Here is a 27,053-nt window from a genome sequence, read left to right as displayed (position 1 = left end):
CTGAATTGTTTTAGTACTCATAATTAATGATGATTGGGGGACTGTGAGTTAAGTCAGTTCTCAGATGTCGTGTACTCCCCGCAGTGCCGGGCATCTAGACACGCCGGGCACGTGCCGTCATTGCTCATCCCATTTCCTTGTGCGGCCCTTTTCTTTCCTTTCACTCTCTCTCTTTGACCCAGTCGGGTGACGCTTTAATAATCCAGTGAAAAAACACTGGCAGATGGCGCTAGGGAAGATTAGGAGCAGTCTTGCACATCTGCAAACCCCCCACACACACACACAAACACACATTAGATGGGTGAAATACACACCTGCAGACCTGCATTCCTGTCCCCACGCCTTCATTTCCTCTTTCATGGCCTAACTCTCCATTTCCTGAAAGTCCCTCATATATTCTTGTTTTACATTTGTTCCATTTTCCTGTTGTACTGATTTCCTGTTATCAGGTTTTCATGGTACTTGAACAAAACATGTGTGCTATGAATAAAATGTATTTTCATCATCTCTTCCCATCCTCTTGAAACCATTATCCAACTCCCTTTTCATCTGCAGAAAATGAGAGCATATTCCATACTTTCTTCTCTCGTCGCTTTATGATTAGCATTCTCTTTATATTCTTTCTCTGAAGCTTCCTCAGCTAAAACTAGAACATGAGGTTCACAGGCCAACATCAAAACATTTCATCCTGGCAGGCCTACATCAGAGCCGATGTGACGAATGACACAGCCGCGCAGTTGGAATCAGCTAACATACCACCTAGCTACACACTAGCTGGCAGCGCTGCCTTTGGTTTGGCTGTGTGCTGCAGATTGGTGGGAAACACGCAAAATTTAGACCCACTTGGGAGGCAGCTGGCTCCAACCGAGCGATGTTCTCCTCCTCCTCCACCAAAAAACACACACGCAAACACACATGCTCACACGATCACACACACACAGTCAGAAATCTGAAAAAGGCAAGACACATCAGCCTGAGCTCCATTTGGGTGAGATCACTGCTGTGGTAAAAATATGACTTGTCCTCTGAGAGACATGTTTCTCACAAACACTTTCACACAGTCCATGAAGTAATAAGGCAAACATGGGCGCACACACAAGCATGCGCACAACCTACATGGACTCATGTATGTCAGATAAAAGTTTTCCAACTGCCACCAGCGCCAACATGCTGTGTGAATATCCAATATGTTTCAAACTAAACTCAGGGTGAGAGTCACCGGTCACTTGTCTCATTCACAAAAACAATGGCTCTACTGGGACATGACATCATCCACATGAAGGAAGTGGTGAGCTTTCTGACTTATTGATTATTTAGTGAATGGACAGAAACCTAAGAGGAGTCACCAGTTGTTTTTAGATCAATACGGTGCCAGTACATGTGCAAAGGCGGTGTAACAAGCCATTCAAGCAGCTGCCAAATCTTTCCCGCAATCAATTCCCAAAGTTTATGGAAGCATTCATTAGAATTTTGCTTTAAAAAACAAAAGCACTTTAGAGAAGTGTGTCTCTACCAGGCCGTGCCCTAATTTCTCTGTGGCAAGATTGTGCATAAGTAACAGTTAAGGCAGAAAATCCTCTTCCCCTCAGACGGCAAGCTCAGTAATTATTCTTTTATTCACCCTGTCCATCCCATTTATGGATTCTTTTCTTTTCATCTCTCTATCTGACCCTCCCTTCTCCCCCCTTCTACTACCTTTCACTTGATGTTACGGTGTGTGCTGTGCGTGTGTGGTCTGCATACGTGAGGCTGAAAATAAGTCGTCAGTCAGATATGAAGTCATCGGAGGAATTATTAGAATCATAAATCAGAGGCTCAGTAGAGGGCCGGGGGAGAGGTGGAAAGGAGGAAGGTAGGGGGAGAGGGAGGGCAGAGAATGAAGATGAAGAGGAGGAGGAGGAGGAGGAGGAGGAGGAGGAGGAGGAGGAGGAGGACCAGGAGAAAGAGAGGGAGGAGGATTACTGTTTGCAATTTTGAAGTACCTTGAATAGTTAAGAATGTGGGAGGGGGAGTAAAGCCAAGTAAAGCCAGGAGTGAGGGGAAAGACAGGGAAAAAAGAAGGAAGGAAAAAAGAAACTGTCTTCTCGAGCCTATGGTGACGTCTTCCATTACATTTACAATGATAGGAAACAGAGACAAGCATCAAATTGCAAACTGCGAGTCTGTTTGACATTTTTGATTCTTAAATAACTTTAATTAATTGTAGCCAAAACTATTTTGCAGATGGACTAAACATTTCAGCACTAAGATGCTATCTGTGTATGCTTGACGTGGCTGGAGAAGGCCCAGCATGACCCCTGACCTCTGAGCCTGCTCACTACAGTCTGCTGTCAGCTAGCTGGTGTTGCCCCCAGCTTGTTCACACCTACAAACACATACACACACACATACACATACACACACGCCCTTGGTACCAGTGCAGGCTCTGAAGTAGAGCTCATGAGCTGTTTCTGCACAGCATAGGAGGACATGACCCCTGTTAGACCACGGGCTCATTGCTTTTGTTAATTATAAAACAAAGACTGGACAAAGAACTGAAACCCTGGATTGAAATAGTCTCCCCCATACATTTTCTAATGAAAATCTTGTCTCCTTATGAAAATGAATCAAGTTCAAAAGCCTGGCAACCATTTCCCCTTCTTGTGTCCTCTGCCATCTCTCCCATGCAGCTGCCTTTGACACACAAACGTATCCTGCAGCACTGATTCACACGTCATCTTGCACTAATGTGTGCAGGCATGAATGCATGCATGCAGGCATGCGTACGTGTACACGTAATGCCCCCCCCCCGCCCCATCTGGCAACCCCCATACACGCACACGCGCATAAACATCAAGTATGCACAGACGGAGGCTCCTAGCTCCACTGACCCCAATAATACAACCACCCAAACAACAGCCAACGCCATTGGCTGAGTCCTTCTGGGTAATATTCTCTGCCACTGTTGTCGTGGAAACAGCAGAAAAGCGGGGACAGAAATGGAAGAAGTGTGATTCCTCTTTTTTTTCTCCTAAAGAAACACAGCAAGAGTGAGCTGAGGAGACTGATAAAGAGGAAGAGGAGGGAATTGCTGACAAGGGGTCTTTCATTAAGCGGGGTGTGATGGATGATCAAACAAGCTGAGGAAGAAAATCCTGGCTTTCAGAGACAATCAGCCCGTGTGTGTGCATGTGTGATATTGAGCATGGTTGTGTGTGTGCATACAGCATATGCGGGTGTGCCCAGCCCAAGCATGTCCTCAGCATATCTCTGTGACTAATTGATGAATGACTCATGAAAAAGCGCTAATCTCCCATCAGAGGCAGAGAACTGAGAGGAGGAGAAGAATGGGGATGTGGGGATGCAGAGAGCAGAGATTTGCCTGAACAGCATGCCTCTGCCGTCTCATTTCCAATCCTGACTGAGGCAGATTACGTCGTCCTCTCTGCGCTGACACATTTGGGACGGGTTCATAAGCCTCCGCTTGTGGATGGGTGTGTAATGTCGTCCCTTAAAAAGCTGCAGCCACCGCATTCGAGATGTTATTAACTCAATGAGGCTATTAACAGTCTTGCCGGGGCTCAATTATAAGTCTTAGTGTGCTTAGTGGACACTATGACAGGATAATAACTGTGGTAAATAAGGCCAGAGGATTGAAGTTAAGCTTCAGCTTTATTTCAGTGATGCTGGGTGGGAGAACGACTCCAGGAAAGCTTAAACATCAAAGAGTCATCAGAGAGGCTTCATATCCAGGCTGCATGCTTTTATTCTTCCTCCTCTCCTTTCCTTCTCCACATGTACCTCAAGACGTCTTACAGCCAGCTAAGAACCCAGGAACAACAAGTATGACATGACTAAGAGAGGAAAACTTGTGCTCATCGGTGACATCTGCTGAGCAAACTGTGGAATGACATCTCCACTCAAATCAGACGTGGGATGAGGTGAAGCACACCTGCCCATTGTGCAGTGAGAGGGGGGTAATGGACAGAGAAAAAACATAAAGACATAAAAAAGAAAGAAGAATAGAAAAACACCATCGTCACACTCATGCTTCGCACACACTTGCATACCAGTGAGAAGGGAGACTTTGTGGAAGGTGCCCTCCAGCTTTCCCATGAGAATGTGCATGAAGCCATCTTTGGACAGATGCCCCGCCTCTTTGGAGCTCTGGTCATAAACCACCACTTCCTGCTTCCTGCCCAGCTCCACCTGCACAAAGGATAAACAACAAGAAAGAGAAGAGAGTTGATGTCCTGCTGTGTTACTGTGGAAAGTTTGCCATGCTTCCAGTGCCAACAAGGAAAAATCTGTGACTATGACTGGAATTATTAGAATCTAATCTGTATATTGGACACTGTAATGGAAAATTCATAGCATTTATGGACACAAATAATGGGGTGTTTTGTCCCCATAAGGAATGTGAGTTATGTGACTGTGTAAACAGACCACACAACACACAGATACACACAGGACAGTGTACATTAAACATGTACAGCTTGTCAGACCAAGTGATCCTAAAATTGCACCTGCTGCTGAGGAAAGTCATTGTATTTGCATTTCATTTCCAACCTTCAACTGTTTGACCGTGGGAGAGTTTTCCCCAAACACTTGACCGCTCTGCTTTTCTTAATATAGACAAGGAAGCAGCAATAAGGAAAAGACAATGAACTCGGCAACACACCACTGGGAGTTTTGACAGTAAACACTGGCTTTATCGAAGTGCCTGCAACAGTAAGTAGGATGAACTACAGGTGATTCTAGAGTTAGTTATGGGGATAAAGCATGGGATTATAAATAATGTATCAGGGCTAAGTGTTGCACTATGCAACTGTGACTGCAATATTCACTGTGCAGATACTGCTGAGAAGGTTGTTTGGTGGTGGTATTAGCAAAATCATAAAAGCTGGAGATGTTGTGAAGGGTGTGGGCATCCATCAATGCATCACTGTGATGCTGTTTGTATCAGATTGTGAGAAAGAAGAAGGGATGTGAGCATGCGCCACTGTGACGCCTGTGTGAATGTGTGTGTGTGTGTGTTTGCATGAGAGAGTGCGAGCATGTGCATGTGCCTCGCACACACACACGCACCAGCACAGGCTGTGTTGTTCCCCATGTTGTCAGGCAGGCTTTAGTCACATGACCATCAGGCAGCACCTACTGCAGCTATGAATCACTGCATCATTGAACCGCCACTGGACAGGAGAGGAGAGAGGGAGGAGGAAGCAGGGCGAGCAGGGTGGGGGTGGTGGAGTAGCGGGGCATGGAGAGATGGAGACGAGATGGTGAAAGATGCGAGAGGAAAACAAAGAGGGAGTGAGGGAAGAGGAGAAAACTGAGGCGAGAAAAAAGGAGCAGGTGGTGGAGGAGAAATGGAAGATGGAGGGGGGGGTGAGGACGAGACAGGACAAGCCACAACATTTCTTTGTTTACCTTAAGATACAGTGCACCATCCTCATCTAAAATGTGCCACTGAATAGCCGCTAGCTTCCAGGCAAAACTGCACTTTCTCTAAGCGGGCCACCATCTCTTCTTCACTCTTTGTATGCTGAAAGGTACGCTGGTGATGATAGCTCATGGTATACACAGCCACACAGTGTGCACAGAGTGTGTCTCATTATGCCTCTGCTCAAAGAGCAGCTGTAGTGAGGCGCCTGGGCAGACAGCCATGCAGGTGACTTAGACGGCACAAGGTCAGTCAGTCTCTGGTCCGGCAAAACCCAGCTTAGCTCTGCCTGCCTGCCTGCAGAACCAATACTGACATAAAAGCATGAAAAGCTGAGGCAGAATCACTGATCTGTAGCATTAGTAATGAGTAACTTCTCACAATTTGTGTTCTGGTCTTTAAGATATTTAAACGACACACCTGTGACGATGTAGGAAGGTTACACAAAGTTATCTTAATTCTTATCTGTCCACAGCATGTTCATCTTCATGCCTCTCTTCCTTTGTTTCAAATCCCCGACACCCTCCATCTTTACTAACCGCGGATAATTTTGGCTAATGATCCTAATGGGATCAGATCTAATTTGGGAGCCTGATCTCAACGCCTGAGGATTACAGGCCTTTAACTATACATACATGCAGAAATACACACACAAACACAACATATTCGACAGTCTTGTTTGTCAGCTGTGCAAAAAGTTTCACTGGAAGATTCGTTCAATGTTGCAGCTATGGAGGATGAAATTACAGTGCAGTCTCTATATTTGATGGAAGTGTATGCATGACAGTAAAAATAACATCTGCTAAGATTCTGCCTAAAGCTAAAGCAGCACCTCTAGCCCAGTATGTTATATGCATAAAGTTTGCTGCAGTGTTAGAGGTCAACGACCCGAGGGAGTGTGGGGCTGGCTGTCGGACTGCAGCAGTAGTACAGATCCCTCATCCCTCTGCAGTGCTACAGCATCACTGCTCCTACTGTACCGGGCCAGGCGCTCTGACGCATGTACACTGCAGGTAAACAAGGAATGCCACTGGCAGGGAAAAGGAAAGAGGAGGGGCCATGGAGAGGGAGAGAGAGAGAGAGAGAGGGGAGACGTGTAGGAATAACCTGAGGGATGAAGGGAATGAAGGGGGAACAGAAGCCAGAGAAGGGGATCAGAGCAGAAACTGAGGCAGGAGGATGAGCAGATGTATAAGGGGGGGAGGGTGTAGGGAGGGACAGTGGCAGATCAAATGCCACGATCCGGCTACACCCAAGCTTTCTCTGAAAGTCCTTAAGGCTGGCATCACAGTAGGACAAAAACACAGCAGGAGAGGTGATTTTTCTCCCATCATTCGCTGAGGGAGACAGCAGGACAGACAGAAAGAGACTGCGAGGAAAGCAGGAGACAGAGTGAAAGAAAGCCAGTTGGACAAGTGTGTACATCTGTGAAGAGAAAATGTGAGTGTAAAGGAGGAAAAACGTAACCGTGTTGGGTAGGAGACCAAACTCTCTGTGTGTTTCTGACCCCGTGTTATGAAATATACAAGGAATAGGAGGAGAACAAGGTCTGACGCAAGGCTGCGAGTCGAGGCTTGGCCTTATTGTCAATGCTCCTCTTGAGGGACAGTCTGCACACACACACACACACACACACACACACACACAGATTAGGGGTAGCTTGGGAACAGAACATGTCAGTGGAAAAATGGAAACAGCCCCGGCGTATACGCTAAGAGCTTGTGCAAGAAAGTGAAACATGGTTTCCCCTGACCTCATCAGCGCTACTGACCAGTGACAAGGTCAGTGCTGAGCAGTGCAGTGTGTGTGTTTGTGTGTGAACTGGCCTGTGACACAACATCAGCACAAACAGACTAAAAATGGCCCCACATTCCTGAAGCGCAGTCTGGGACCTCTCACTGTGTCCTCTCCGGGATGTCTCACAGAAGACCGCATTATGAACTCCCTTCAGCTAACAGTGTTTTCAGCTCAGACTCTGCATTTTGATGTCAGAGTTTTTTTTAAACCTTTAGACCTCCTGCCCTTTCTTCGATTCACCAACTGCAGAAAATTCTGTACATTGTACATTCTTTCGCCACCCCCAAAACATACAACACCTGCCTCCACATACAGTACATTACATACTAATCAAGGACTGCTGCAACAGGCAGCGACCTCTCCAAGCAGTTGATCTGTCAGTTTAAGACACACACAGGCTGTGACATACACCACTCGCCGCTGTAAAGATCTCACCCTGGGGCCAGATGATGTCATTGACTGGCACTGGCAGCTGCCACTTCCATGTGTGTAGGTGTGAGGTGTGTGTCACAGAGTCTCTGTACTTCTGCCCTTATGAGGACCAAATACACAGAAGTTTCTAGTTATGGGTTTTTGCAACAGGCTCATGTTTGTGTGTAGAATTAGCGTTAAGTTAATGGTTTAGATTGAAGTTTCAGAGTCTTAAACCGTGTGTGTGTGTGTGTGTGTGTGTGTGTGTGTTTCAGACAAGGATGTGAAGATGTGGCAAGGTGGTGAAAGTCCCTGATGCCTCTGTGCATGTGCAGTGTGAGGTCATCACTGATCATTTCAGAGATGTGGTCACCTGATCTGGTCACACCCTCACACCCATGAATGGCAGAGCACCGTTAACACATCCATGAGGGGTCGTGGGGCTGTATTTAAGATTTTGGGATGTGGACATAATTGTGCTTGTACACTTTAATTGCCTGCCTTAGTTTTGATGTCTAATTCTCACACTCATTTATTATTCTACTACCTGCCCCGGGACAACAGGTGGAAAAAATCAATTTGCTAACACCTGGTATATTACAACTCTCCGTTTTATATAAAGTTAACATTTTTTCTGAATAGCTCACATTCAGATTCGTTGCCTATAAAGACCACATGCATGCTGCAGATCCGGTTATACAACGTCATCCTCCTCACTTTGTATATAATGAAAGCCACATTTCATATCCGCAAATCAACAATGAATCATTCCCTCCATCTTTCATTTACATCCATGAAATAAAAATACATTTTTACATAAACGTTACTTCTACAGCGCCTCATGGTGCAGTAGGACACGTCTGAAACTATATACAGTGCGAGTGTGTGTTTATGTCAAACAGTAGGATCTTTAAAGCAAACAATGATTCATGGCATGACCTCATCAAAGCAAACACATGACATATCCGGCTCTGTAGAAAAACCACCGCCAGCTACAGCGTCTTTGTTTGAACTTGGCAAAAGGAAAAATGTGAATGAAACAGAAGAAAATTTCCTGAATTTGCCCTCTGGGTAATCTGGGAAACAATTCACACGGTGAGTCATCAACTAAATTCTCAGTTCTGCTGCTACTGTCAAGGCAGATGACACATGAACGTGTTGTCCTTCATTTTGTAATACCGCACTAGTTACTGGAAACTTCTGTGTTCAGAACAATACCATTCTGAAAACTGTACAGTCATTTTCAAAGACATGACCAGTGTCTGCCCTGAATCTGAATCTTTAATCGATCATGCCGTTTTTGTTTACTCGTAGACAATCGCAGGAATACTCGCCCTTGATTCTTCAGAATTATCCATGTGTTTTCCATCACGTATCATTACAGCCTTCCCAGGAAGATAAACACAACATACGGAGAGCTGCTTCATAGCAAGTGTTGCACTGCATCAGTCGGTCTCTTGCGGTCTGCCCCTGTGCGAGGCAGCAGGGCACTCAGCCAGCTCTAACAATTAAGATCACATAAGTTCACAGGACCAATCGCCTGGCTCTCCTTCTCGCTTCGTAGCCATTGTACCAAACGACAACTGGGCTACTGTTAATGATCAACATAAATATGCTGGTAAACAACACTTGAAGTCACACTAGAATGTAATTACAGATGTGTACTGTAAACACCAGGGAAAGTAATTAGTAAGAGCTCTTCACCTGTCATAGGGGCATGATACTAATGCTGGAGCATAAGAGTATGGAGGAATTATCAATTATCTTTATTTATTATTCTTTATTATTAACGTGCTGATTATTTTTTCAATTCATCTTCATGTATGCAGTAAAACAGCAGAATCATTCACAGTGAGAATTAGAATTCCCCTCAGATGGTACTGATATCCTCAAATTGCTTGTTTAATCCACCCAGCAGCACAGAAATCAAAATGTTTCACTTTACAATAGAGCTTGACGATTAAACTGAATATTACTGAAATCGCAATGTGACCAAATGCAATGTCCAAATTGTAAAAGCAGCAATATCCAATTTTTGGATAAAATGTAAAATGTGTGAGAAAACAGCCCTGGCCTACAAATCTTGCGATCCACATGGAAGAAAACAGACCCCAACAACGAAGGTCTCATCGTCATGATTTTGTTTTTTTCTGTGAAAATGAACATTGTGCTCTCAAAATTACCAAAAGTCACTGTCATCAGATGGGGGAAAAACATATCACCTATTGAGGTTACTTATTTAGGTTTATGTCAAAAATGCCAAATCACAGACAAATTTAATGCTCAATCTGTGTCCTCTGCCACAACAACTACAAAACTAAGACTTCTAAGACTTGAAACATGGTTAGGGTTATAAATATTTACGTTCCACTGACAGCTTGTACGAGTAATATCTATCTCTGTGAGTGGCTGCATTTTCTCCACTGCTCTGGGTCCCATTCATCAGAGGTCTGGCCTCCATGTCTGCATACAGGAGGAAGGGTGCTTCCCTGTGCCGGCTGCCGGGAGTGAAAACCTCTGGTCCATCTGTCAGGCCTGCCTGGCCGGCTGTCCCCGCCGCAGCAGCAGGGATTAGCCAGGCTTAAGACAAGAAACCAGCCGCCTGCCCTCCAGCCTGACAGAAAAGGCACGAGGAAGCCCCATTCCCAACTAAGCCTGTGTCATCCCTCTCCCAGCAGAGGTCCACCACCACCTAACCTACTACATCCAGCTCTCTCTGACCTACATTAATAGAGAGCATAAATAAAGAGGTTATGAAAGCATGGGATGTGAAAGGGAGAAGAAAGAGGACAGCATTTTGATTACTGCTGTGCTGGTCATGGATGTTCATTCAGCTCAGTTAACTGAAACGTTGGGAGCTTCTATGAAAGAGGGTGAGTGCAGCGCCTTGGGGGATGCAGGCTATTAGTGCTCAATGGGATGTGAGGCGGGAGGCAGCAGGGGAGGAGGCGGAGGCAGCAGCCCATCCATGAATACCCTCAGTGCTGCTCTCCCGCTTCCTGCATTCACTTCCCCAACAAAGAGCCACAATAGTGTCCTTTGCTGTCTTGGCTGGCTGAGGCGGCTCCTGGCGATGCTCAGAGCCATGTGGGGGGCAGAGAGGATGGTGTGTGTGTGTGTGTGTGTGTGTGTGCGTGTATGTGTGTGAGGGGTTAGCTGCAAGCCGCCTTTAACACCACACAGCCAGTCTGCACGTGCCCAGCCCGCGGCCTGCCAGTGGCCACACAAAAGGGATGATGTCATGCTTAGCCAATAACAAAAGAGTCTGGGTCCGTCGGGCCCTCCTCTCTCACACGGCTAGTTCCAGCTTTATCCAGCCTAGCATTAATCGCAAGCCTTATCCTCTTTACTGGGGGTGGGGGATGGATAATAACAAACCAGCCATGGGGCAACACCAGATAGGGAGAGGAAGAGGAGATTAAAAGGGAATAAATGACGAAGGAACGAATCGGGAGCTATGGTTGTGGGAGACAGACGGACAGACAGAGCTGTCAGGAGATTGAAAGTGAGAGAATTCAGGAGGAAGCATGGCTCCACGGGGTGCCACAGTGTGAGACCTGCCAACCACAAGGCCCCACACAGAGACGGACCCAATACACCCAGCACAGAAACACACTCAAGCCTGCTGCACTGACTAAGATGATGAAACTCAAAGTCTGACTCCATCCAAAACCTCTCGCACTTCACAGCTCTCCAGCTCCAGGTTTTTTCAGCCACTCCTGCTTTCCTCCTGTTTTTGTTGTTGTTTTTTTCTCCCCAAATCCGTAGATGGCAAAAACAGGTCATGCATCATCACAACCCAAAATAAAACCATTACCCGAGCAAAACCGTGCCTTTTGGTCGGGATGAGTCATGAGATGCAGGATCGTGTGTGTGGCCTTCTTTTGTAACCTCGTGCAGGCAGAATGCACTAATAGAAGAGGTGTTATCCAAGATCCTTGTCCAGTTAATGGTGGTAAATTTTGAGTGAGAAGAAAGGCATGAGGGTTTCACTGCACGAAGCCCTTGCAATAAAGCTGAATTAAAACTAATTGGTATAACAGAGAGTCGGTGAGTAACAGCAGGCACATGGGGACTCTCGGCCAATGTACCAATTATACAGAGGCTATTATCTGAACTGAAGGCCATTTGACATGAGAAAGTAACAATAATCCACAGTTCTCCTCCATTTTACCATCTGACCATAAGGAAAGTGTCAGTCACCTACAAGCGATAACTGTAATCCAACAGGAGCGGCAAAGCAATAATCTAAAGCAATAATGTGGAATTATTTGTCATTTGTTGGGCATGGCGCTTCTTTAGTGATTAAAGGTCTGTTACTGTGCACCAAATGGAAATACAGAGTCAGTCTGTTCCTTACAACTCCAGGACTGATACAGTATCTATGGGGCATAAAATGGGAGCAGGTAATAAATCACATTTCTTAAGTAGGTTCAATAGACTGAGCTGCAGGTCAGACTCTCCGATTTATTCCCAGCAACCAGGAAGCAAAACAAGAAAAACAAAAAGAACAGCATTTTATGGACTGCCATTCAAACCCAATGTGTCACACCTAAGAAAAAAATGTCAGTCACCTGTTAGCCTATGTGTCACCGGCCTCTTTGAATCAACATTTTACAGCTGGGCGTACCATGTCAAAAGTTAAATATATACCTCAAAATAAGAGAATGAGCACAGCCAGGAAGAACAATCTCATCTGCCGTCTCCACAGCTTCGTTAACGTGTATGTCCATGATGAACGCACACGCAAACTGCACGAGGGCACAAAACACATCCCGCACATTAAACACACAGACTTCACCCCCCTCGCTGCTTAGGTTTCCCCTCGCAGAGTTCCTTCAGTTTCACACAGCGACTAAAAATACAGGAGTCAGCGTACCACGGGCGGACAGGCCATGGAAAAAAGGCTGTCATATTTGTAGAAGTCATGGAAAACGTGAGGATCCGATTTCAGGGCCACTGATAAGCAACGAACCTACAGTACACCCGCCTGCCCGCCAAATATAGCACGCATTGATGTGGCGCAGGCCCGGCCTAGCACAGAGGAGGTCAGTGTAGAACCACAGCGGTGCATGGCTCAGGCTGTCTGACATGTTCTGAGAAACCTTCAGGAGGGTCAACAATTGCTGACATGGGAACCCGAATGGGAGACCTCTGGTTCAAGGAAAGTCTAACTTGTTGCAACTACCATATCTCTGAATAACAAAGAACACAGACTGTACTTCCACAGCAGCACACACAACATTGCTTTACTACTACAGCATTGAGTGTGTTCTATGCTTCAACTGTGTGTATCCTGTGGCTCAGAAACATATTTTGTCACAGAAGTCCCCTCTGTATTCATGTTTTGCATTCCCCTGCTGATTCTGCTGCTTCTGCCAAAAACAAGAAAGATTATGCTGACTTGACTGCACTGAACTGGAAATGCACCATTTCACTTCCCATCACACATCTGCTGCAAGATCTGTGGATGAGGGAATTCACTAAATACACACAGCACCATGTTAAAGGAAATGACAGACATCAATGTGAGTCATGAATTCGGCAAAATTTTAGGAAATGCGCATGTTTGTATTCTGAGAGTTACTTGAGAATATTGATAACACTCTTCACGTCTGTGGGGTCAATATTTGGCTAGAACCAGCAGCCAGTTAGCTTAGCTTAGCAGAAAGACTGAAAACATGGGGAAACAGCTAGCCAGGCTCTGTGCAAAGGTAGACAAAAACAATTTGCTGTTTTACAGGGATTGTGTGCTGTATTACCGAATTGGCAGAGATCCACTGTCTTACCCTTATCAGCAAGGTGGAAGCTTGGCACACAGACACTTTGAATCCAGACTGACACTTAAAGGAAAGACTCGCGAGCATCATATCCAGCCACCACCACCCAGCGAGCATCAACTGTCATGTCTGCAGAGCTTTAACTCACCTTCACCTTGCCGTTGGGTTGCAGCAGCTCAGTGACAGACACCTTGTCCTGCTGCAGTCGCCTCTTCACCAGCTTGGAGCAGCAGACATTGACTGCACCTTGCACGTGTGACACATTGTACTCAGAAAACGTCCTGCTGTCGATCACCAGCAAACGGCCCGTCCCTCTCTGGATGAGGCTCGCCAGGCGCTTGATGTCCATGGCGCTCCGCTTAGTTGGCCCTTTCTCCCCTGCCATGATGTAGGATCGGCGGAGTGTTCGCCCAGGTTCACAGACGTGAGGTAGTAAGGGGTGGGGTGTGGAGGAGGAGGGGTAGATGTGAGAGGGCAAGGTGCAGGAAAAGATGGGGAGGAGGAGGCGGAGGAGGAGGAGAGGTCAGTTGAGGAGGGCTACCACCGGAGCAGGCGCTGAGAGATTCATGGTGCCTGAAAAAGAGGAATGAAACAGAAAAGATGCTTGAATTACCACCTTGTGGTCATGTGCCTCCCTCAACCAGTCAAGTTGCAGTGTTTTTTTTTTTTTTGGTGAAATGGAAATAATCACCATATTGACATGTATGATTCCAGTGAGAATTAGCATATAATTGGTAAAAAAATTATTTTGTGGAGTCACAGTGACCTTTGACCACCAAATTCTAATCAGTTCATCCTTGAGTCCAAGTGGACGTTTGTACCAAAGTTGAGGAAATTCCCTAAAGGTGTTCCTGAGATACTGCGTTCATGAGAATGGGGCGGACACCCTGAACAAACACCGCCTCTGACCATGGCTGCCGCTGGCGCAGGGTCATAAAAAAGAAGGAAAGGTAACAGAAAATAATCACTCTGGTGGAAGAAAGCATGACATTAAATGACTTATTTCAATGCTATTATTAGCCAGCAGTGACATTCAAAACGACCACCATCAGCTTTGAGACGCTGATGACGAGACAGCTGATGATCGGACATCAAGGGCGCGACCACCTCTCGTCCTGAGCTTCAGTCCACTCATGCCAAGTGCAACAAATAAAATCATTCCCACCGCTACAAAGCCGCAATGACAGATTCATTCCGCATTCATTTCCAAACCACGGTCAAGTGCACATTGTATTTTTGTGCATCATCTTTTTCTGTCACACTTTGAGCGGCTTGAACATTAAAAATAGTCACAACGCTAAACATGAATATGAACGTTATTTAAAGGCTTAAAAGCCAACTGGATCGTCCGCCGGGATTTATCAGTCCTGAGATCTGAGGGAGTATCACACATCCCAACACAAAGCCCAAGACTTAAGTTAGACATGCACAACAATAAAACGTGGGTGTGTGTGCCTGTCTTTGTCAGTGTGTGTGTGAAGGTTGGTTGTTGTTGATGGAGGGTCTCTTGTGCCGTGGCTCATGAAACAGGAAACTGAGGGCGTGAGATAAATTAAGCCAGGGGAATTCAGAGAGCAGGTCTGGACACAGGCAAACAGCCTGTGTGACATCCTGTGCGTGCGTGCGTGTGAATGAGTGTGTGACAGAGTGTGTGAATGTGAGCGTGTGTGTTGCGCAGCGGTCCATAAACTTGACGAACTGCCTCCTCCTATCTATCACTACTAACCGCTCTGATCTCCTCCCTGCTCACATTCACCACAGCGCCTGTGCATTTAACGTGAGACACACACACACACACACACACACACACACACACACACACACACACACACACACACACACACACACACACACACACACACACACACACACACACACACGCACGCACATGTAATCGTTTATCTGGGTTGGAAGATCAATGACTGCATGTGTGTGTGAGAAACTTTATGCCAAACTGACCAATACAAAACCACAGTGCCATTTGTTTGAGAGAACATACAAATAAACGCCTCGTGCAGGTTCAGGAGCATTTCCTTGGTCAACCAGGTGTCATGCAACAAGCGAGAAGGTCAGAATGTGAATGTGTTGTTTTATTCATCTACTGGCACATGGTGTCATGAAAAATGAATGGGCCTTCTCTCATTTACCCCAAAGCCTAAATGGAGGCTTAAACCTCGGTTGAAAAGGGAGAGTACGGCAGATAGGGGTGTAGAAACAGATAGCGGAAGGAGGTAAAGTAGAAAAACACATAATTTAACACACATCAGCAACACGTGTCCACTTCATAAAGAAATGACAAAACAGCAAGCAGAAAATAAAAGAAACTGAGTCTGAGAGAGAAGAGATGTGGAGAAACGGGGTCCTCTGATCAGTACTGTCTTGGGACGACTTCCAGGCGGCTCTGCTGTGCAACTTTTCACCTCTGTTCTGATGCCGCCGCCATGGAGGGAGGGACGGAGGACAGAGGAGAGAGGAGGGCTGAGGTAACAAAGGATGTTTTTCAGCGAGAATCTCTCCAGCCTAGCAACTCAGCCAGCTCAAGGTAAGGGAGGGGACAGCGGTGAAGATGGAGCGAGGAGGGAAGAGATGAAGAGAGACTGCTTGAAAGAGAGGAAAACATAAAGGGAGAAGCTGAGTGACAGGGAGAGAGGGGAAAGAGAAATCTCTAGAATTCTCATAAACTGACTTGCAGACGACCGCACCAAATCTAAAACGTGGATGTGTAATCATACGTCTCTTACGGACTGTGGGCCAAGCCTGAACATAGATGTACACATGCTGCTGCTGCCTGGCAACCTGCCTGATGCAAGCGCAGCAGCACAGGAACACGGACGAAAACCTAGATAGACAGTAGCAACTGCCTGCACTGTAAACACAGCCAAACAGCTGCTGTATCAGAAAGCAGCTACTGTGCAGTAAAGGCATGCGCAGACACAAACAAGCCGTAACAGACAAAACTTGATTTAATAAAATATAGGATAGCCAAGTCAGTCTAGGAAGACTGAAGGGAGTGCACACAGCACTGTGCACAAACACCATGTGTCTTATTGGATTCTACGAAAACACACAGACGAATAAATCTAATCTAATCTAATCTTTGTGTCGTAGTGATGACTGAATGCGGAGTTCCGCATCAATTCTTTAAGCAAAGCACAACTCTGCGACCTGCAGCGACACAGCACATGAGCAAACTGACACAGTGACATTTCCCCACCTTTCCCATGATGTGCACCCCAGCAGCCATTCTGTAGAAGCACTAAGCATAGCTGCAATGCCAGCGCTCCCCCACCACAAACAGCCCCCGCCACGTTTCGACCTGCCCCATCACCTGTTATACCATACCTTATATGGCGCGGAGCCCTTTAGCTGATCAGCTAACGACACAGCTTCCAGGGGTGTGAATCTTTCTCCCTCTTTTTCTGCGTCCCTGCTGCTGAGCACAACATCTGACGCTGCATATGTCTAATGGCGACTACTCTCCCACCCGCCCAGCCTCTCACTTTTTCCCTCTGAATCCCTCCGTCCTCCTCTATCACTCTCTTTCTTGCTCTTGTGCAGCGAACGGGGACGGGGAGGGGAGGAGTGTGCAGGTTTACATGTGTGGCCGTAGTGAGAGGGAGAGACTGGTGCTCTGCACCTTTCTACGCCACTAGACAACCATCCTGCGGTAAGTTCGCTCGCAGCGGACCCTGTTAGTGTGGAGGAGAAGGGGGATGAAGAGAGGAGATGACAGGGAAACAGAGAGAATGATGGACGCAGGAAAATATCAGAATAAGGAGAGGTAGACAAATAAGATGATGAATGATAGAGACAGGGAGCTCAAACCTCAGTATGCTTACTCAGCACAACAACCACAACCCGACCCCTTACGCAAAACCATCTTTCTTCCTCCATCTTGCATCCAGGCAGGAACAATAAGGAGCGAAAACAAACAAGCTCCTCAAACTAAAATAGGCAGCAGCCAGGAGCTTGCTGCGAGGCTCTGGCTGAACGGAGGAAAACAAGCCAAGAGGAGAGAAAGCGAAGAGACAGCGTGTACAGGCCCGGAGCAGATTCTGTTGTTGCCATAGAAACAGCCCGGCTGGGGTGAGCAGGGGGCACGGGGAGGGTGACGGTGATGGGATGCTACTGGCGCTGACAGAATAGATTCTCCCAACTTCAGCTGTACGACTACATTGAAGTGATCATGTTCCCTTTGACAAATGATGTGATTTCACTGTGAGGGAGCCAACACGCTGTTCAAAGTATTTCTGAGATTTGGTCTGGCCCTTTCTCCTCTGGTCTGAGACAGCAAATTTAGCGTCACGTTTTTTTTTTTTTTCTACATCGGTCATGAGCTGGCTAAAAAACAACATACGTCTGACCACTTTTCCAAAAATGCAGTCCCTGTGCAAACAAGCGCACATGGAGCAAAGCTTTAGGCAGACGAGGTTGTGCACTTCCTTAAAGTTACACCTCCACCACTGGCTGAAGGCAGAGGAACCAGATCGACTGGTCCATTTTGAAGGATTTTTTTTTTTTTTTTATCTACTTGGGGAATTTGAATATCTGAATTACCTGCAGTGCTTCCAGAGTACTGGAACTTTCAGCTGTGCGTCACTAAAACCACCAGAACTACAGTATGAATGCTACAGCACAAGGATGACAAACTGTGTTTATACAGAGCGTACACATGTATTAACCCTAACCACAGAAAAAGTAATGTCTAACCTGCCATTCAAAACTGTCCACAACTGCTGTGATAGTTTGACTTTTTTAACACTAACTGGTTAAATTATTAATCATTTGACTCCTATTATTAATTATTAATAGTTAAACACTCCTCAACAGCTGAATTGTTTATAAAAATAATTGTTAGTTACACATTCAGAAGCATGTGTGTTTAAATAATGACTGCAATATGTTGTTTTCTAACTAGAGAGGAAGGAGGAAATCCTGGAGATCCGTACATTTCCCCCTGGCTTGTCAGAGTACAGTCACACAAATCATCAACAGACTTTGCTGAGAAGAAAAGGCTGATAATAAAAAAGAAGTTTAGTTATAGGCCAATAAAACAAAGTTGGGCGAGCCACTTTATATCCATGAAATGGATGATCCATGCGGATACATTCATGGGCCATTCATACAAAACCATGAGGCAAGCATGATGGGCCGGCTCAATAATGCAATATCAGACATCAGGGAGAGAGGCAAACACAAAGAGAGCAACTGGAGGGCAACCAGCGCTGATGTAATGCCATCCAGGTTATTCATTAACTCCCTGCCTAACGTCACCTGTGGCCAGAGTCTCGAGTAGACCGATATAAAGCCGGTTCATAGTTTCATACAATGAAAGACAGGAGTTGTTTGTTTAGACCACAAACAATTACATCATCAGAGCATCTCATGCCCTTTACTCTGTGCCACAGGCTCTCTCATGAGCTAAGAGATTGCATGTGTGCATGTTTACACAGTGTCTCTTTTGTGTGTATGTGTCCTTTACACTTTAAAATGTGACCACAACAAGGGACTCTGCAGGTATTTGGGTCACCACCGTCAACACAGGGCCGCCGGAGGATTACAGGGTCACCACCAGTGTTTGGGTATGTTGCCATGCCTTTAAAACACTGCTGGATTAGTTATTAGTTACTAGATGACTCATCTGATAAGAATATTTCTTATCTATTTCCTCACAGTTTTTGTAACATTAGGTGATTTCTAAGACAAATTGGAGCACATCTCATTGAGCGCAGGGCTGCAACTAAAAAAATATTTTCATGTGCATTTAATCGGCTGTTTTCTCCAGGAATGGATAAATGCTTGGCCTAGAAAATGTCAGAAAATAGTGAAAAATGATTTCCTCAAAAATAAAAAATAATAAATGAAAGAAAGGTAGAAAATCACCACAAGTAAGAAGCTGGAGCTGGACACTGTTTGGCAAAGCTCTAATCTCTTAATCAATTAGCAAAAAAGTTAAGCAAACCAGTTTTCTGTCAATAGACTGATTGATTGTTTCAGCTCTTCCTGAATGTTTTGATCCCCTGACTGAGACTTGAAAAAACACGCTGATATCAGCCAGCACTGCTTCCACAATAATCAGATAATACCATCTAAATGCAGTGTTTGTCTCACTGGAACTCATCTCAAATTCACCTAAAAACACGTATTTATGGAGACCTTCTACATGTGGTTGATAGCAATACATTGGAGCAGCTGGATGTAAATAATAAATGTGTTCTTTACAAACAGGGTTAGTAGAGTGACAAGCCTGGGGTGTGCAATACGGGGGGGAAACAGCATGAGTGGCTCTGTTACAGTGATCATGTAATTTAGAAAAATCGATTCATGTTTGGATGAAGCAGAAGCATCATTCTGTAAACAACACAACATATAAAGCCTTTTGGTGTCCTTTAATCAATACTCTGTCAATGGGCTGCTACAAACTGCGGGGTCATATAACAAACTGGGACTACATCGACTCAACCATAACAATAATTACGACATGGATACTGAAAGCAAATAGCAGGAATACATGCCAGAAAATAAACTGCATTGCCTCCGAAATGCGTGTGAATACAAATGTGGAAAATCGTTGGTGAAAAGCTGCACATCCTCAGATATTATGAGCAATACAGAAACGGGGCGCACAAAGAAATAGATGGGACATTGTGGTCTGTTTGATAACGTTAATGACAATGATGGAGGGTGAGCGCTCGTAGCGCACTATAATAAACCGACCTAGATTAGAAATAAGAATAGAACACGCCACGGACAGCGGCCATTGCCTTTACAAAGGCTGCACAATATACATGAATGATGTGAAACTACGCGTTTATGGAAAGGTTCAGTGCGCGTTGTTTGAGTGGGAAACCTGCCCTGTGTTGTTATGACGCGTGGACATGTCCGCATGCGAAAATGAACCACTCCATTGATCGGACAGGCTGTGATGATTATAAGCGCGCAAATTAAACAGAAAATATGGACAAACGCGGAGACTACCTACCTTGAAATGGTCGGACGGTAAACGATCAGATGTTTGTCAGAATGAAAGAATCGATAAGTTCAGCCTGGACGGGTTTAATTCCCATTATACGGCGAGCGCGCACATCTAGGGGTGAGTGCGCGCTGACGGACTCGCCGCAGCAGCGGAGGGGGGGCACGAGCACAGATAGCGAGCAACCGCTGCTAACGTAAGCTAGCTCTGTGGATAGCAACGCACTTGATAACAGCATACCCCGTTTCTACTAATCGATACACACACACAAACACTCACCTCGGGCTCCACGCGGCTCCTGTGTGTTATTCAACTGGCCTCCATGTGTGAGGGGACAGCGGCCGTGTCTTCATGAGGCTGGCCGGTGTTTACCTGGCTGTGTGGCGGGGGACAGTACAGCTGACAGAGGGTGACAGCGCCAGGAACAAATGAGACATGAAAGCGCGGTGATACGCTACAAAGCGCTCCTTCAGCCGTTTAACTGGCCCAGGGTACGTGATCGGCTCTTGGAGGAGTAGATTAGCTTTGCTAGGCTAGGTAATAGCTAAAACGGGTAGTGTGTATGTGTGTGTTGGGGAGGGGGGTTAGTTACAGAAGGTGCACTTTAGCACTTTCTTGAACTAAAGCGATGAGGTCATGGTTCAGTGGGGAGAGGAAAAAAAGAAAAAAAAATGAGGTTGACGTCACCTCCAGCCAATCAGCGCAGGCGGCTCAGGGGATGGTGACGTCAGCGTTCTGATCCGCGGATTAAAGGGACAGTCCGCGATTTTAAAGGAGAAACACCGGACTGCCACAGCAGTGCGCCAGCGCCAGTGATGCAAAGATCACCGCGAGGAAAAACCACATCAACGCGACACAAAGAGACTGTGTTTAAAGCAAATCAGCGTTACATAGTGCTGTTGATTCTCTCATTGCTCTGGGCTATTTGTTTCCATATACAGTATATAGATTTGCCATAAAAATGTATACAATAACTTTCAAATTAATACTGCAATAAAACCCTTGCAGGCCAGTCACAGTGATTAAAGTGGAGGAGAAAACAATGCAAATATCAATTTTATTGTCTGTGTCAAACATTTATTAAAAGTAAAGTGCATTGTAAAATGTGTATGACCCTCTATTTCTCCAATATTTGAGCAGAGAAAACATTTAGCACAGCACTTTCAATAATTGTTATTTAGCTTGTCAGGTGCAGGGACTAATTGTGATTTAATTTTACTATATTTACACCATTCATCAGATGCACATGACAATGATCTGATGGACATGACATTTTTAATTGCAGAATATGCAGAATGCCACTGAGCTGCCCATCTGTGCTTGCCCAGGTCTATGTGCTGAGATGTACAGTTTACTAAAGGCTCCTTTAGATACAATTATTTTAATTCTGAATGTACAACTGCAAAATGTTTGCACCACAGACTACACAATTTAGATGTGGCATATAAGAAAAAGCTAAATAATGAATGAGCACAGTAATAACAATATTCTCTTAAAGCAGCTATTTGAGAATCATTGCTTGTCTCATAATATGAATTTAGTTGAGGCGCACATGATAACACTGATCAACATTTTTGAATATGATTTAAAGGCCCTGCACACCCACACAGGTGTTTTTTAATTGGCCTGGCAGATTGGATCTCTAATTGGGTGGATGTTGCTGTGCTGGGGAAAACTATGATGTCACCAAACTCTGCTTTAAGGGATTTAAAAGAGATAGATGAAGAACATTTCAAAAATATTTTCGGATCTTATTTACGGTTTAAAGAAATGAAAGATGATTTATCCACAGTACCACGTTTTTAGTATCCACTGAGTAAAACAGTTGTAATAACTGGGTGTTTGAATTCAGCATCATGAATTCTCTTTTGTTTGATTGAAAGCCTTTGTTCTGTTCCTCTGCCATCTGAACGTGTTGAGTAAGCAGATGAATGCAGGGTAATGGAGCAATTGCCAGTATGTGCAATTACATTGTCTGTACTGACACCCAGTGGTATAAATATGTAACTGCACACTGTGGTGCAGGAGAAGATGTTTGCAGGTACAGTAAAGGCAGTATGAGTGGATGTCACATGTCCAGCACAACATGCAGCCAGCACAGCTTTGTCTGCTTCATTGCACTAATAACTGATGCTTTGAAGGGAGGTTGTGTGTGCGATACACAGTGACAGAGATAGAGAGAGTCAGAGACGACAACACAGATTCATGAAAATCTACCTTTATTTGGATGCAAAAACTCACAACTTAAAGCGATACTGTAGCAGAGGAGAGGAATACTGATTGCTGGTTGGTTGTATGTCTGACTGTTTGGCTATTTCGTCATCCCCGTTTTGATCATCAGAAGAGGACCATGTAAGCATGGAAAACAAGCACTCAAAATAAAAGCTTTTCAGTCAAGTACACTGGACATTATCTGAGGATTATGTCAAAAGTCTGACAACAAATAGTAGCTTTTCTCTGTTTTTATCAATCCCAGTCCTATTGTCCTGTAAAAAGTAATTTTGGCAGTTTAATTTGCTAGTTGATTTGATGTTTATAAATTGGTCCAAGCCCACAAAGTTAATTTCATCCTCCGATAATGTTCATGACTATTGATCTGATGCACTGAGTCAAGATAGAAGTTGTTTGAGTGTGATTTTTCTTACACAGAAAAACTGTCTTCACTGTTTTAGCTGCCTTACACATAGCAATTATTTCTTGTGTTGTCTACTGAGAGTGGCCTAGAGTCACAGATGGAATCAAGCGGGGACTGCGTAGAAACTCAGTCTGAGGTAAAATTCTCCAAGAAAACGATAAGAACATACACAGAAAGCAAAGCATATTAAAGCAAAGCCTAAAGGCATAACATAATAATACTGAGGACTGAACGTGATCTACTTATTTTCTGTACTGTAAGGTAACTTAGGTAGTTGTCACATTTTTGTTCTGTCAAATCTTGCAATATAAACCGATGGTTTGATCCACAGTATGAGCTACATTCCATCATGGTGTAAACGGAAATATACACAAGGCATCTACTCGAAAGGATTGTATCAAAATGTTCTAAAAATATCTCTGGTTGGTTTCACAAAAGCAAACTGTATCAAAAGCATTGGCTGAGAGCAAGCAATATAATAGGCTTAAACCCTTTTACACAACAAAAAGCAGGACAACCAATCACGTCGCTTTGATTGTGGACCTATGGAGTCCCATACAGCACATGCAATCCATTAAAATCAACACAATCAAAACACAATACGGGAAAAAAAAAGAACTTTTACAGCTGAACATCAGAGACAACCTTAGTTGGTCTATTGTGCTTCATACAGATTAGGCCTGGCCTGTCTATACAACAATCATGGGCTTCTTACTTCACAGATGTGTTCAAGCTACTGTTGAAAGCAGAGGCATGACAGAGCGTGTTACTCTGAGGGCGACAGGCTTCACGATCATAATGGGGCATCTGCAAGTATATTATGTGACGTTCTGCTTTCCTCTGAATCACACTTCCTGTGTCACTGTCGTCTCAGTGTCGCTGGCTCTGTGATGCCTCTGAGTGTACATCTATGTGGTCTTAATGCAGGAGTTGTTTACTGTAAACATCATGGGCCATGAGGACTGCACAGGCAGCATGGTAAAACTGTAATACTGTAGATTGCACAGAAATCCTAATTAGTTAATTAATAACCTAATTGTTATACATTCCTATGTTCCATAACATTGCACATGCCTTTAATGAACACTTAGCACCATGCAACCTGAAGATGAGGTGGCTCCTGAACGCATCAAAAGTTGAAACAGGCCTTCTGTCATGATTTTTTACATTAAAAATGAGAGTCAATGAGAAAAGATGTCAGTTAACTTATGTCTAATGTGAACCTTTACATCTATATAGTACTTAATATTAGGCTGGCATGTGATCACTTTCGTAGATCTGAATTATGCTGGCATTTATGCTGTAAGGGGCCCTTAATATTGTCACTAACTTTGGGAGACTGGACTTGAATTTGCTCCTTACAGCAAACTGACACTGCTACAGGTGATCTGGTTATACGTCCAGTTTAACCTTTTGATAACTGTATACAGTATGTGAGGGGGCTATTTCAGACCACGTACTAGATGAGGCCTTCATGACTGAGACTCATGTACAGTAACGTGATAAAAACCTCAGCAGTGCAAATGATACAATGTCGTGCGGGGTTGGATTATTTCGGGCCTGACTGTTACGACTCTCCAGGACTCTGTGGATCAATGACAGTAAAGCGTATGATCCAGGTTTTTGGGGCCTATCTTAAATCCCACCTCCCTATATTTGTTCTGGTCAAAGACATACAGTAAGCACAGATTTCATGTCAACTGTTCAGTCCTGTCTGAGCGAGCCTGTCTTAGGTGAAAAGATTAACATGGTTTGAGCTTGTTAAAGGGTGAGACTGAGATGATGCTAGGTACAGTGGTGCATACCACCAGAGGCGGTACAGTGTACAGTGGTGTGTCTCGGTCTGGGTGTGGCTGCGGCGCTCACTCTACTCCTCAGCGGTGTGAGACAGCTGCTTCTCATACAGGCTGAGGACGTGATGCACAAACTGGTACTGCTCACACGTCTGGATCATTCCACCCCTGAGAAACACACACACACACACACACACACACACACACACACACACACACACACACACACACACACACACACACACACACACACAGACAGCACAATCATTCAGATCGAAAACACTGTTCAGCCATGCTTGCAGTTAGCTCAAAGCTCTCTTGTGCCTACGGATAAGTACAGCCTCAGAGCTGGTAGCATGGCTTGTTTTTATAAGACTATGAAGTATGGTAAATCTTTGGTATGTATTCATCAAACAGCAGTCATCGTTCAACAGCTCCAGCAAAGAATAAAATGTTCATCACATTTGCTTAAACAGCCCGTGCAACACAATGGACTATGACATTTCGAATGGTCAACAACAGGTGTAACTTAAAATACTAATAATGGCTGTGTTCTGCTTAGGTGTGCCAGAGTCAGGACGAAGCTATTGTGCATGTTGGATCTCTAACATAGCTTAAATTAATTAATTAGTTATTAGCTACATCTTTACTTTTCCTGCTATGACAATTTAAAGTTGTGAAAGGGAGATTTATTAAAATGTTTCAGAATTAAAATAAATTTGTGGCTGTATTTGTCTCGTTAATACTCTGATTATCTTACTTCAAGGGTGCCCTCATGACCACTTTACTCAGCAAGAAAAACCTTTAAATTACTTAAGATATGAGCTTTTTGGAAAAGATTAACTCAATAATTTCAAAGCCCATTGCAAAAAGCCTGTGGTTGATTTAAGTGACATAACACAGTGGTTGTTCTGTAAACTCTAAAGTTAAATTTAAGTTTCATTGTGCGATAAACTACTGAAACTTAAGCCTGCAGCAACTTACTAAATGAAACTTAGTCAACTAGGCTCTTTTCCCATAACAAACAACAATTTGGTGCCAAGAACTAAAGATAGACATGAGCATGGAAAATGGCTAAGAATAGCTCACCTGTCCAGACGGAGCTGGCAGGTGGTTCTCAGGATGTCAACCACACCCTCAGTCCTCAGCTGTTTGCACAGGATGGAGGTGGCGATAAAGCAGCCAGTTCGACCAATTCCAGCACTGCAGACAAAAAGTTGGACAAAGGGATGGAGGAGGAGAAAATGGATGGATCGGTGTATTGATTTTGACTGATCCCACTAATTTGATTAATGTCAAATCCTCCTCAGGGAAATCAGAGAGCAGAGGATTAGAGGAAGACAAATGCACTGCTTTACCAAGTGGTGTCTATGATAAATAAAAACAGCAAAAGAAAGGGTTCCTTTAACATGAAACTGGACAATTTCCCCCATGGGTGTGCAGTAACAAGAACTCCTTATTCATCCTTATATCACAAACAGACTGCTTTTGTACCTGCAGTGAACAATTATAGGGCCAGCAGAGGGCGGGGCTTCCTGTCGGGCCCTTTCCACTTCCTGCACCAGTTCCAGAAGAGGTGGAGCCTTGTCTGGAGTCTTCTGATCAGGCCACGAGGTGTACCAGTACTGCCGCAGACGACGCTCCTCTTCCCCGCACTGGTACACGCGCACACACACAGACAGCCAGGCGTTCGGGCATAAAATACGGATGTGACAGTGTTGTGCACACATGTGCGTGAGACATACAGAATCCTTTCTGATCAGCTGGTTGCTCTGCACGTATATCCAAATTGTTACCTTGGTGTTAGTTGCTACGACAACAATGAACAGAGCAAGACAGCAAAAAAAAAAAAGGGTGAGGGTTATAAAAAAGAGCTGACATCATCTATTCCGTCTTTGCCTGCGCTGTAGCATAATCAAACCAGCTGACTCTGTTCCATGAGTGTCAGCCTGACGATGATCATTAATCCAACAGATAGACAACAGAAACCAAACAACAAGCTTTTAACTCAGTTACATAATGCTCCCCTGGTGCTTAGTAATCAGATGCAGGCTGCATTTACTGAATTATCATGTTTGTCTTGATAAATACCAATGCCACAGTGACCCCAAAATTAAATATAAGGCACCGTCATAAACACATGAATGGACTGACAGCTACCTCAGGAAGGCAGAGTAAACTACTGCCCAGCACACACATCTGTGTCCAGTCTGTATGCACCTTGACAGTCTGATGACACTGT

General features: G+C 44.7%; 2 protein-coding genes across 4 annotated transcripts in view; both read right to left on the bottom strand.

Annotated features, from left to right (window-relative positions):
• The window catches only part of dusp8a (dual specificity phosphatase 8a), a 44,486-nt gene extending 23,673 nt beyond the window's left edge, over window positions 1–20,813 (bottom strand). Inside the window, exons 1-3 of one of the 2 annotated variants that reach the window (XM_070971783.1) lie at window positions 20,663–20,813; window positions 13,559–13,983; window positions 4,050–4,188 (exon numbers count right to left, since the gene is read on the bottom strand). In XM_070971783.1, coding sequence (XP_070827884.1) covers window positions 4,050–4,188; window positions 13,559–13,795 — 376 coding nt within the window. In that variant the 5' untranslated portion in view covers window positions 13,796–13,983; window positions 20,663–20,813. Of the gene's footprint in view, window positions 1–4,049; window positions 4,189–13,558; window positions 13,984–20,392; window positions 20,534–20,662 lie in introns of those variants that run through there. The other variant, XM_070971782.1, reaches the window with a different exon arrangement.
• Window positions 20,814–22,585: 1,772 nt separating this feature from the next.
• ptpn5 (protein tyrosine phosphatase non-receptor type 5) overlaps window positions 22,586–27,053 on the bottom strand; it is a 14,448-nt gene continuing 9,980 nt past the window's right edge. For both annotated transcript variants that reach the window (XM_070972067.1, XM_070972068.1), the window contains exons 12-14: window positions 26,306–26,466; window positions 25,901–26,014; window positions 22,586–24,979 (exon numbers count right to left, since the gene is read on the bottom strand). In XM_070972067.1, coding sequence (XP_070828168.1) covers window positions 24,886–24,979; window positions 25,901–26,014; window positions 26,306–26,466 — 369 coding nt within the window. In that variant the 3' untranslated portion in view covers window positions 22,586–24,885. The remainder of the gene's footprint in view (window positions 24,980–25,900; window positions 26,015–26,305; window positions 26,467–27,053) is intronic.

The sequence above is a fragment of the Chaetodon trifascialis genome, chromosome 10, assembly GCF_039877785.1.
Source record: "Chaetodon trifascialis isolate fChaTrf1 chromosome 10, fChaTrf1.hap1, whole genome shotgun sequence".
Taxonomy (NCBI): Eukaryota; Metazoa; Chordata; class Actinopteri; order Chaetodontiformes; family Chaetodontidae; genus Chaetodon; species Chaetodon trifascialis.
The sequence above is the reverse complement of the archived record's forward strand: the minus strand, read 5'-3'. Positions and strand labels throughout refer to the sequence as shown.